The following is a 12,085-nucleotide window of genomic DNA, read 5'->3' as shown; positions in this document are numbered from 1 at the left end:
AACACTGGAAGTTCCTTTGAAGACTTTGAAAGTTTTCTTTAATCGTCATGAGATTTTTCTAAACTAAGTTCATGATACGGATTTTTTCACTGTATCTAGCTTAAGTCACATTTCAACTCAAATCTAAACCTAAACCGATGCAGCTAGTGACTTCAGGCAATTGGCACCTTTTCGCTGAATACAAACATCCTATTCAAAAGACCAAACCCATTACTTCATTCAAAAATCAAAACAGTCACGTGTGGTGAAACAGCAAGAACACGGGCTGAGAAACACGTCCTTGTGCACACAGCGTGAATGCACTCACACAAGCCTAGATGGTGTGGCTGCTGCACGCCAGGCCCTGTGGCACAGCCTGTCAATTCCAGGCCACAGCCTGCATACCATGTTGCTGTGCGGGACGCTGCCGGTGGCTGTAACACAATGCTAAGTATCTGTGTATCTCAACACAGAAGAGGTAAAGGACAGTATTACAATCGTATGGGATGTCTGTTGTACACACGGTCTGTCACTGATGGAAGCATCGTTATATGGCACATGACCGCACTGTAAAAAGATCCCAAACTTCGGCCGGTGCGGTGGCTCATGCCTGTAATCCCAGCACTTAGGGAGGCCGAAGCCGGTGGATCACGAGGTCAGGAGATCGAGACCATCGTGACTAACACAGTGAAACCCCATCTCTACTAAAAATACAAAAAATAAGGCCGGGAGCGGTGGCTCACACCTGTAATCCCAGCACTTTGGGAGGCCGAGACGGGCGGATCATGAGGTCAGGAGATCAAGATCATCCTGACTAAGACGGTGACACCCCGTCTCTACTAAAAATACAAAAAAAAAAAAAAATTAGCTGGGCGTGGTGGCAGGCGCCTGTAGTCCCAGCTACACAGCTACACGGGAGGCTGAGGCAGGAGAATGGTGTGAACCTGGGAGGCGGAGCTTGCAGTGAGCAGAGATCGCACCACTGCACTCCAGCCTGGGCGACAGAGCAAGACTCCATCTCAAAAAAAAAAAAAAAAAAAAAAAAAAAAAAAAAACCAAAAATTCGCCAGGCGTGGTGGTGGGCGCCTATAGTCCCAGCTACTCGGGAGACTGAGGCAGGAGAATGGCGTGAACCCGGGAGGCAGAGCTTACAGTGAGCCAAGATCGCACCACTGTACTCCAGCCTGGGGCAACAGAACGAAATTCTGTCTCAAAAAAAAAAAAAAAAAGATACCAAACTTCCAAGACTCAAGAATGACATTCTATTCCTCCATAAATATATATACCCACTACGTACATACCCACACAAATTAAAAATAAAAAAAATTTTTTTTAAATTACAATTTCCCTACAAAGTGCTAACTCAGGTACTTTGAATTAATTACCTTTTCATTTTCAGCGGTTAGCTTCTTGTTTTCATCAAATAGCATTGCTCTTTCTCGTTCGTATTTATCTTTTATTGTACCTACCGCCTCCTCCATCTCGTTATGCCTGCCAAGGTGAGCGAGAAACAGTTTTAAAAGCTCGTAACTTCGCTAATATTCGTTATCTATGGCATAGGTATCAGCTTTCATCTTCTCAACTGAGGAGCTCATGAACACCTACCGTTCTCGCCTTGACTTTTCTAACTTATCTTTTAACATCAAGATTTCTTTCTGCAGGGCCAGCTGGTGGCTTTCTGAATCATGCACCTCCTTCTTCACATTTTTCACTTCGAGCACATGGGAGGCCTCACGTCTGACCAATTCCTCTTCATAAAATAAGACTTTCTTCTCCAGCTCGGATTTGATTTTGGAAATCTCTTGCTGGTGCTCTAAAGTGGCACCTGCTCCCCGGCCTCCTTGCTTCATCTGAAGACAAAGGTTAACATAAGTTGACGAACCTCTGTGTCCTCAACGGTCACATTGTCCTTTCATCCCCTTTCATCCCCAGCAAGTGCAGACACCTTCCCAAGGACCGTGTATGCCTGGACTACACCAGATGATGTAGCTGACCTGGCTAACGTGATCCAGATTCTAGGGGGTCACAGCAGGAGACAGCCTTGCAGGGGGATGTGCCCGGGTCTGCCTGGGACCCTGAAGCTCTGCCCCACACCCTGTTCATTCAGGCCTGCAGCATTCTTCTGAGGGCTGACTCTGTGCTGGGCCCCTCCTTGTGACTGCGGTGACACTGAGGCCTCTGCTCTCATGTGGTTGGCTGGAACTGACAGCAAACCAGTAAACGGGCGGAGGGGCTCCGCACCCCAGCTGGGTTGTAGGGAGCGGAAGGCGTGCCGGGATGGCTGGGGCAGCATCTGTAAGGTGCTGGCCTATTAAGTGAGGTGTCAGGCTAGGGGCAAAGAACAAGGGCACAGGCCGGAGTGAGGTGGGACGTGCTGGCAGTGCTTGTAGCACGCAGAGAGGCCAGTGTGTCTGGAGCGGCGGGGACAGGAGGGGTGGGAGAGGCACTGCTGGGCTGGAGCGGGCAGGAGGGTGGCTGCTGGACAGCTGTGGAGCCACAGAGGCCCTGACTGCACAGGAATGTGATCCAGCTTTGGTCTGCCAAGCTTACTCTGCCTGCTGTGCAGAGCGGAGACTCGAGGGCTGAGAAAGGAGCAAGAGCCTCGGGCACCACACGCTGAGGTCCAGCCAAGCCACGCTGCCAGAGAGGAACAGCATCTCAGGCCCACGTCCCAGAGGAAGAGCTACCAGATCACCAAGGGGAAGGGAGAGGGCAGACCCATCACATGCAGCCCACACATGAGGAGACCCAGGCCACGCTATACTGCCAAGGAGATCCGCCCCCAGCCCCTCGCCCACTCGGCCGCTGCGGCCTTCCCCACTCCCGCCCTCTGCAGCCTCCCGGCCACCCTCCGGCCCCACCAGCAGGCCCTGACTGATGGCCAGTCTGTTTCCTCCCCAGTCAGCAGCAGGTTACAGGCTTTAAGGAGCTTTTCCAAAACTCAACTGCACTGAATTTAGAATACCACGACGTGAAGAAGGCTATGAACTGACGGGGCTGGAGCAGGAAATGAGATACTAGTTTCCTAGGACTTACAGTGAACTGCCTTAAACTTTTATATAAGAAAGGAAAAAAATGAACTTGGCCTTTAAAAATGAAAGCAGTCACAAAGGCAGCGGTCACACCCCCACCTCTCCACACACGGGTCTTGCCTCAACAGCCTCGGGTGACACTCAGCCTGGACCACACATTACACAAGGTGACTTCCACATGGTGGCATCAGCAAAGATGAGCATTCCTCTCGGTTAAGGGCAGAGACCCCCGCCCAGCACTACCTTGAGGGACTCCAGCTCGCTTTCCATTTGCTTGCAGAAGTTCTCACTGTGCTCACGAAGCTTGCGCTCCTTGGAGGCCTCAGCAACAGCATCATCAAGCTGAGCTTCCAGCTACAAGAGGAAGATCCGGTTTCCATTAACACAAAGCGAGCTCCACGTCACCAGTTAGAGCAGCACCCACGGGACCCCTACAAGAACAAGACCTCAAAGGAGCTTTGCGCGTGTTTGCCCTCCATCAAATCTTACCACAAATGGAAGTTTGAGGAATACACTTCAGGGTTCAACTGGGATGGTTGGTTAGTAATAAAACAACGTTCAACTCTAGCTTAAATTGATACTTTTAAATTTCAAGAAGGATAAATTTCTTGAAATTTAAATTTCACTGATTTGTGAAAACAAGTACTTTTGATATCTGTAGAACCTGAATTCATTAATTAAATGGGCCATTTCAAACACGCACAAGAGCGAGCAGAACAGCAAACCCGCGTGCCACACCCAGCTTCGACAGTGAGCTCTGGAGCCAAGCCCGCTTCATCTCTGCCCGTGCCCAAACCACTCGAGGGCGAATCCCAGGCACTGTCACCACTTCCCCCGTAGGTGGAATGCTAATTCCTCTTTAGGGGTATCACTAACTTCAGTTTTAACTGCCTATAACTACAAATATATTTGGGTTGCAAAATAGACTGTCTAAGAAGAAAACAAACAGGTCCTCTGTGGCTCAAGAACAAAGAGCCCTGAACTTGAAAGGAGCAGAAGCATGTGCTTCCAGGCCTTCTCATTCATGGGATTTATCAAGGAAACTTTAATAGAGTTCTAAACTAAGCACTGCTTAAAATATGTCACAGCAGAACACTCGGAATACCTAGGGCGGCAGGGGCTGAAAACCCCTGTGGTCCTGAGACGTTGTCAGGGGTGTGCAGGGCCCTTCCTTTCCTAATTAGCTATGTGTGGGAGCCAGGATTTCTTCATGTACTTTATCCCGAACAGCGCAGCAAAACAGACGGAAGAAACAGTCATGAGAACTCAACCGTTTTCTATTCAGCCAGATATTAAAGAAAAGCTAACAAAATGTAAAAAATGCCATTCTTCTTGCCAAATTTTTAAAGAAATACTTTTCATTAAACATGTTACATATGTTAACATGAAATGGGTTTTCATTGCATTAACAAAATTCTGTTTTAATTTCTGCCATGGTGCATGTTGAGAGCTGTAGCCTACATAAGAAAGCTCTTTGGGTTGCAATCATTCCAACAGCGGCGACGAGTGCTGCGTCAACACACTTCAGAGGCGCTCACCTCGGCAGGCGGCCTCAACTGTGCTTCGCTGTGATTTGCCTTTCATATATACATATATATTTTTTTTAGACGGGAGTCTCACTCTGTCGCCCAGGCTGGATTGCAGTGGCACAATCTCGGATCCCTGCAGCCTCCACCTCCTGGGCTCAAGCGATTCTCCTGCCTCAGCCTTCCAAGTAGCTGGGATTACAGGTGACCGCCACCACGCCCAGCTGATTTTTTTGTTTTTTTGGTAGAGATGGGGTTTTGCCATCCATGTTGCTCAGGCTGGTCTCCAACTCCTAAGCTCAACGATCCAGCCATCTCGGCGCCTCCCACAGGGCTGGGATTCCAGGCGTGAGCCCCGCACCCGCCCGTGATCCGCCTTTCTACTGCCACCTGCCCTGTGTGGACTTATTCACATAAGCCAGGCCACATCATAGCACAGTATAAACACCCTCTATTTACTTAAAAGGGAATTAAAGAAAATCAGCACCACAAGAACCTTATTGTAATTTCACCGATATTGAGGGACGAGAACAACAAAATAAATGCTCAGCCCATCAACTTACTTGGCTCCACAGAAAATTTCCAACCCCTTTTATACTAATGCAGCCCAAGATTCCAAAGGCGTTTTATAGAAGTCACACAAAAGTCCAGTAGATACCATCCCTGAACCAGCCCCACAGCTACCTCTTTCCTGAGCTTCTCGGCTCTCCGCATCTCCTGCCGCATGGCGTCCACCTTCTGCGTGGCCACCTCCATCTCTTCCTCCTTGTCCCGCAGCTGCCGGGACACCTTCTGCTTCTGGGCACGGAGCTCTGCCATGCGCTCATTCAGCTCCGAGAATTCCTGCAGGGCCAGCTTTCGCTGCTGATGGGCATCTTTGAGTTCCTTGGCCTGGGATTTCAACCGCTCCGAGGCTTCAACCAGTTGCTGTACAAAAACAATTACAGATGTTTTATGTTTGCCTAACAAAGGCTTGGAAGGCTGGAGGTTTGGTCTCCCACGACACTGAGGAGTTAAAAGCGACAGCCGATGCTGGTTACAGATTAGAGCCACAGATCTGAGAAATTCCCTGCTTGGAAAAAGACCTACGCTGTGTCTCACGCCACCCACAAAGGCAACGGGAAGGCCACCTGGGTTCAGGTGCCGAGCACCAACTGCACACCAAGAAAGGCGCCACAGGCTGGGCACAGTGGCTCACACCTGTAATCCCAGCACTTTGGGAGGCCGAGGCGGGCGGATCACCTGTGGTCAGGAGATGGAGACCATCCTGGCTAACATGGTGAGACCACGTACTAAAAATACAAAAAAAGTGCATCGTGGTGGTGCGTGCCTGTAGTCCCAGCTACTCAGGAGGCTGAGGCAGGAGAATGGTGTGAACCTGGGAGGCAGAGGTTGCAGTGAGCCGAGATCGTGCCACTGCACCCCAGCCTGGGCGACAGAGCGAGACTCCATCTCAAAAAAAAAAAAAAAAAAAGCCCCACAACCACGCAGGGGCAGCGTGCTTACAGGAGGACGCCTGGCTCCGTAACGACAGCCTCTGCCCGACGTCGCCTGCAGAGCCGCAAAGCTGAATGAAGCATTTGGGCACTCAATCGGGTTACTTCAACATAAGCAAAATCCGAAAAGCACACACAGACACAAAGTGCTGAAGGTGAAGTCACAGTGAAGAACTGCATAAAAACAAGTCTGGACAGCCTGCCCTTCACTGGAGACTGACGTGCGGATGCTGGCTGTCACTCTGCACTCACCACACTGATGACCCTGACCTCCCTGCAGCCCGTCTGGTCAACTACCTGGCAGTTCAGTCACTGCTGCACCTGCTCGTCTGAGATGGAAGTGACAAGACCCTGAGCAAGCTGGCAGAGCAGCTGCCCACACGTGGACGGGAGGCCTCCCCAGGCCTCTCCGGGCCCACTGGGAGGTGCTATGACCCTGTCAAGCAACGAGGTGCCACACACCCCACACTGCACTTCGACAAGTCACTCAGGTGGATGACACCACAGATTATCTTAAGAAACGATTTGGGTTTGATACCTGGCACATTTTAGAGAACAGATCACAAACTACAGGTTCAAGGATAACATGTATCAATGAATATATTTTAGAAAACACGTATATAACTAACATGGTGGCACCTGAGCATAAAAGTTTTCCATGTATTACTAAAAATGAAATTTATAAAGGAATTATGGGGTGAAATCACCCAGATTTTAACACAGGGCCTCTGCTGCAGTTCCCTGTCATTACTAAGGGGCCCTCTCTAAGAGCAGAGGCCTGGTGGAGAGAAGGGGAGGGCCTGGCTCCAGACACAGCGTGTGCTGCCACGGCCACCATGCCCTAAGGACATGAGAAGGAGGAGCTGCACAAGGAAGGAGGAGCTGCACAATGTAGAATACAGTGGGGTGCTGCTTTCTCTGTGGGTCTGAAGTGGAGACTGGAAAGGCTGATTGTGAGGTGGATACCCGCTGTGGGCGAGGGGGTGGAAGGCACCTGCCACTGGGACCCAAGCTCTGCCAACTGACACGGAGGCTGTGCAGTAGGCAGGTGTGGCAGGGGCCCCGGGGCCACGCTTGGCCCTGGTGTCCTGCATGCAGCAGGGACAGCCCATGGGCAGAAGTCCCAAGAGGCCTTCCACCGTCTGCATGAATGTGACCTTACAAAACTCTGCAAGGTCCTGTAAGCCTTTCCCACCCCGAACCGAGCCACCTACCTTGTGCAGCTCCTCCTTCTCCTGCCGGACCACGCGGTGCTGCTTCTCCAGCCCCCGCAGCCGCTGCGTGGAGTCCTCACGCTCTTGGCGAAGCGCCACTGTGTCCTCAAGCTGTCGCTCGAGCCTGTTTGAATCTGGGTAAAAGGGGAAATAAACTGTGTTCCTTTATGTGCAGTGACTATATGCAAACTTTACGTTAGCTGACTTACTGATAGGAAATTATTTAATAATTCACAACACTCTTTTCCATTCAGAGGTTTTTTTTACTTACACACACACACACACACACAGTGTCACGGGCAGAGCTACCTGCATGCCTGTGCGGAACAGGCTCCCTAGACTTTGATCTGACAGGAATCTCCCCTGAGGACTGGGAGCCCTTGGGTGGCACACACAATCGTCTGCTCAGTCCCTCTAACCTGTGTCACCCAGCATAGTGCCTGGCCCTTGTCCTTTTTCAGTGTGCAAGAAAGGTTTATTTAGTAAGTGACTCAATCAAAGAAGTCCGTTTTTGGATCAGGACAGTGGGGTTCCTGATAGGAAACGCAGAGAAGGTGAGAGATTCGAAGTGTGCTTTGCAGGTGAAGGTCAACTGCAGAGCCAACCTGTGTGAGGTTAAGGCTTAAAAGGGACTGGAGGCAGGCCGGGCGCAGTGGCTCAAGCCTGTAATTCCAGCACTTTGGGAGACCGAGGTCGGCGGATCACTAGGTCAGGAGATGGAGACCACCCTAACACAGTGAAATCCCGTCTCTACTAAAATACAAAAAATTAGCCGGGCGTGGTGGCGGGCACCTGTAGTCCCAGCTACTTGGGAGGCTGAGGCAGGAGAATGGCATGAACCTGGGAGGCGGAGCTTGCAGTGTGCTGAGATCGCACCACTGCACTACAACCTGGGCGACAGAGCGAGACTCCGTCTCAAAAAAAAACAAACAAAAAAAGTGACTGGAGCCTTCAGGGAACTTTGATAACCCAGGAACCACCAAGAGAAAGTGGTGACGGCAGGTCTAGCACCTACAACACCAAGGAGCAGGCCGAGTCACTGATTAAGCTTTAGGAGGAAAGCAGCTCTAGGGACTCTGTCTGAGAGCCACAAAGAGGAAAACTGTAACAGAGAAGCAGAAAATAGCCAGATAACGTTCAGATAAAATATTGGGAATTGATTCTAGCTGGTGACTATAAAATAATATCATTAGAACTAAGCCAGTTGGGGCTGGGCACGGTGGCTCACGCCTGTAATTTCAGTACTTTGGGAGGCCGAGGTGGTCAGATCACCTGAGGTCAGGAGTTCGAGACCAGCCTGGCCAACATGGTGAAACCCTGTCTCTACTAAAAATACAAAATTAGCCGGGCGTGGTGGCACATGCCTGTAATTCCAGCTACTTGGGAGGCTGAGGCAAGAGAATCACTTGAACCCGGGAGGTGGAGGTTGCAGTGAGCTGAGATTGCACCACTGCACTCCAGCCTGGGGGACAAAAGCGAAACTCTGTCTAAAAAAAAAAAAAAGAACTGACCAAAATTTCAGAACTCTAAATAAGCTTGCTAAAGCCTAAGCTTTTTTTCTGCTTTCCCACCTTATGAAAAGGACTCTGAAATTCCCTTTTAAGAGGGAAATGACCAGAAACAGAGACTAAGAAGTCATACTGTTTTAAACATACCTGCTATTTTATTCTTCAAGCGTTCGATTTCTTCATTTAGCTTTTTGATTTCTTTATCTCGGTTTGAATTGCTGAGGGCCCGAGATGAGCCGTGGAGGGACTGCACGGTCTGGGTGGACTCTGAGGGATGGAGAGACAGCGTGAGGTGCAGCCTGGCCACAGCGCCCCCTCCCAGCCCCAGAGCCGACGCCGCCCTCACCTTGCAGCTTCCTGCTCAGCTCCAGCTTCTCCTGTTCCAGCCTCCGAATCCTCCTCTCGTAAGCTTCCATCTGCAGGCTGTGCTCCAGGTCCCGCTGCACATCCTCATCTTTGGTTAATGTGTTGGACTGCATTATGCTCTTCAGAGAGCCTCGATCAGAAAAACAGCTGGGAAATCAAGCAACAGGTTTTGATCTACTGAAAATTCAGCAATTTAATTAGCATTTTCAAACTTCCTGGGGTGAAAGCTAGTCTTTTTAAATTGGCAAACAAAAATACCCAAGAAAAGACTTTCTTGTTTATGGAGCCAAAGTTAGATAAGTGACCGGATGGTCAAGGACACACTGACAAGGGCACGAAAGCGCCTCTGCAAAGGAGGGGAAATGGCATTTCTGAATCATCCCTCACACTTAACTATAAATGCAGAACCAGAAAGCATGGATTTTGCATAAAGCAAGGCTTAAAGGGCAGCCCCAGCTCTTGTCTGGAGGTCAGCAGTGTGCACGGACCACAGAGCTTCCTCGTTTGGCCACCAACTGGCCAAGCAATCCAGACAGCTCTTTCAACCCTTCTTCCCTTGCAGGCTAAGCCACCAATTCTAGCACTGACCAGCATGCTAAGCCCCCTAACAAGGACCAGACCACTGGATGACGTGCACATCCAAGGCACAGGCTGAAGCCCAGGATGGCTCTCATTGCTTTAGGAGTTACTCAGTTCTGCTTAGCTCTTTATGTGACAATGAAGTCAGGAAAATTTTGAGCTCCTATGCTGAGTCCCATAAAGGCACCCAGCCCCCTTTACAGAAGACCTGGTGTTTCTCCACAGGTGGTCTGAGGGTGCTGGGCTGCTCTAGCCCTGCAGGGTCTGTCAAGAGGAGAGCTCTAGGCCTAACTGGCCAAACTACAGCCATGGGCCTGGGACCTGCAAGTTTAACAAGCTCTCAGTGAGCTGGGATGTACCAGAAAGGTCAAGAACCTCTGCACTGGCAGCTGGTAAATCAATATGCCCACCCAGAAAGCCTCCTGCGGGCGGGAAGACAGCAGCGGTCACTTTGGCTTATGGGCTGTTTAACCCTGGCCGACAGCAGCGGTCACTTCGGCTTACGGGCTGTTCAACCCTGGCCTCTCACACCAAAAGAGATTTCCTCCAAGCTAAAGTAGAAATATGGGGATGTCGGCCGGGTGTGGTGGCTCATGCCTGTAATCCTGGCACTTTGGGAGGCCAAGGAGGGCAGATCATGAGGTCAGGAGATCGAGACCACCCTGGCCACTATGGTGAAACTCCATCTCTACTAAAATAAGATTAGTCGGGCATGGTGGCGGGCACCTGTAGTCTCGGCTAATCAGGAGACTGGGGCAGGGGAATTGCTAGAACCCAGGAGGCGGAGGTTGCAGTAAGCTGAGATTGCGCCACTGCACTCCAGCCTGGGCGACAGAGCAAGATCCCGTCTCAAAAAAAATAAAATAAAATAAAAAAAGTATGGGGATATCTCCCTCTCAAGACATTTTCAACTGTGGTTCCAGTTGCCAGAAGACGCTGGGAATCAGATTCTGTGGCACAGTGGGAGCTTCCATTGTCTCATTTCACCTCCCCCACCTCCCTTTCTTCCTAACCCCTCTCCTCTTGGCCCCAGTTTCCTTTTAAAATAGAGGTGGACCACCTCAGGCGACACAAATTTGCAAAGAGGCCCATTTGGGACAGGAGCCCACAGCACACAATCCTTACAAAAGGCAGCAGAGTGCTCTGACTGAAGCCAGCTTTCAGCTGAGTGCGTGCGGCAACTGTTCCGCTTGCTGCGGCCGCCGACCGGATCAGAGCTAACCCTGCCAGTGGTGGTGGCCTATTGGTCAGGGGTCGGCAAACTACGGCCTCTGGGAGAAATCCTGCCCGGGGCCTGTTTTTGCACCATCATGAGCATGAACGGTTTTAGTATTTTTAAAGGGTTGTAAATAGAAGAACATACAACAAAGGCCATGAAACCTGAATTCTTTACGACCTGGATATCTGTAGAGAAAAAGCCTGCAACCTTGCTATGGTAACACCTGTAGTCATTAGGTGTGTATATTTTAAGAACAAAAACCCATCTCCATCTCCCTTAAGTAATGGCCTCCCCGCACACACCCCACCCACCAGCCCACTCCTAGGGACAGAGTGTGGTGTCTGACTGTTCATCTACCACAAGGGAAGGCTCTCCCTGGGGAATGATAAATCTAGACGTACCTTTCTGTTGTGAATGTAAAACCAATGAATGGCAAATGTAATCCAGAAAAGCCTGTGTGAGAACCAGGAGGTAGTATTTCCTGCATAAGAACATACACAACACAAATGAAATCTACATTCAAACCAACAGGTAAAAAGAGGAAAGATGGTTATAGTCATGGTGACGGGAGGCACTGGGCAGAACACGTGGCCTTGGAGAATGCAGACTCCATGATGTCCTCTGCAGGGGAGCTGAGTATGGCAGATCTGTCTTTCTCAAGCCTGGCCCCATTCACTGTATGTACAATAAAGCTCACAGGATACATGCACTGATTTTGATGATGACAACAGCACAGGCCGTTACCAGGTTAGTGATTTTCAAAGACTTCTTAAAGCCACAAAATCCATTGCTTAACACAACCGTGTGCAGAGTTCAACAGTGTGGACAGGCATGCCCCTCTGAGGACACAGGACAGAGCCTGGGGACTCTCAGGTTCTTGACCTGAGACAAGAGGCCACAAGGCAAAAAGGAACCCAAAGGTAGACTATTTTAGGTAAGTTTATTATAACTCTGTTTTTCATTCTGAGGATCTTTCTTTATTAAAAACGATAACCAGGGGCCAGGCACAGTGGTTCATGCCTGTAGTCCCAGCACTTTGGGAGGCTGAGGCGGGTGGACTGCTTGAGACCAGGAGTTCAAGACCAGCCTAGGCCAACATGGTAAAACCCTGTCTCTACTAAAAATACAAAAATTAGCTGGATGTGGCGGCATGCGCCTGTAATCCC

At 50.1% G+C, this 12,085-nt stretch overlaps 2 protein-coding genes across 6 annotated transcripts in view; one reads left to right on the top strand and one right to left on the bottom strand.

The window, feature by feature from the left end:
• The window catches only part of LBHD2 (LBH domain containing 2), a 151,720-nt gene that overhangs the window by 23,749 nt on the left and 115,886 nt on the right, over positions 1 to 12,085 (top strand). The gene's annotated exons all lie outside the window — the stretch shown is intronic.
• Positions 1 to 12,085, bottom strand: part of CDC42BPB (CDC42 binding protein kinase beta) — a 135,733-nt gene that overhangs the window by 39,996 nt on the left and 83,652 nt on the right. For all 5 annotated transcript variants that reach the window (XM_050798354.1, XM_050798356.1, XM_050798353.1 and 2 more), the window contains exons 9-16: positions 11,321 to 11,400; positions 9,102 to 9,268; positions 8,903 to 9,022; positions 7,248 to 7,381; positions 5,222 to 5,464; positions 3,255 to 3,365; positions 1,585 to 1,829; positions 1,365 to 1,470 (exon numbers count right to left, since the gene is read on the bottom strand). In XM_050798354.1, the coding sequence (XP_050654311.1) occupies positions 1,365 to 1,470; positions 1,585 to 1,829; positions 3,255 to 3,365; positions 5,222 to 5,464; positions 7,248 to 7,381; positions 8,903 to 9,022; positions 9,102 to 9,268; positions 11,321 to 11,400 (1,206 nt within the window). The remainder of the gene's footprint in view (positions 1 to 1,364; positions 1,471 to 1,584; positions 1,830 to 3,254; positions 3,366 to 5,221; positions 5,465 to 7,247; positions 7,382 to 8,902; positions 9,023 to 9,101; positions 9,269 to 11,320; positions 11,401 to 12,085) is intronic.

The sequence above is a fragment of the Macaca thibetana genome, chromosome 7, assembly GCF_024542745.1.
Source record: "Macaca thibetana thibetana isolate TM-01 chromosome 7, ASM2454274v1, whole genome shotgun sequence".
NCBI lineage: Eukaryota > Metazoa > Chordata > Mammalia > Primates > Cercopithecidae > Macaca > Macaca thibetana.
This window is presented reverse-complemented; position numbering and strand designations above follow the sequence as displayed.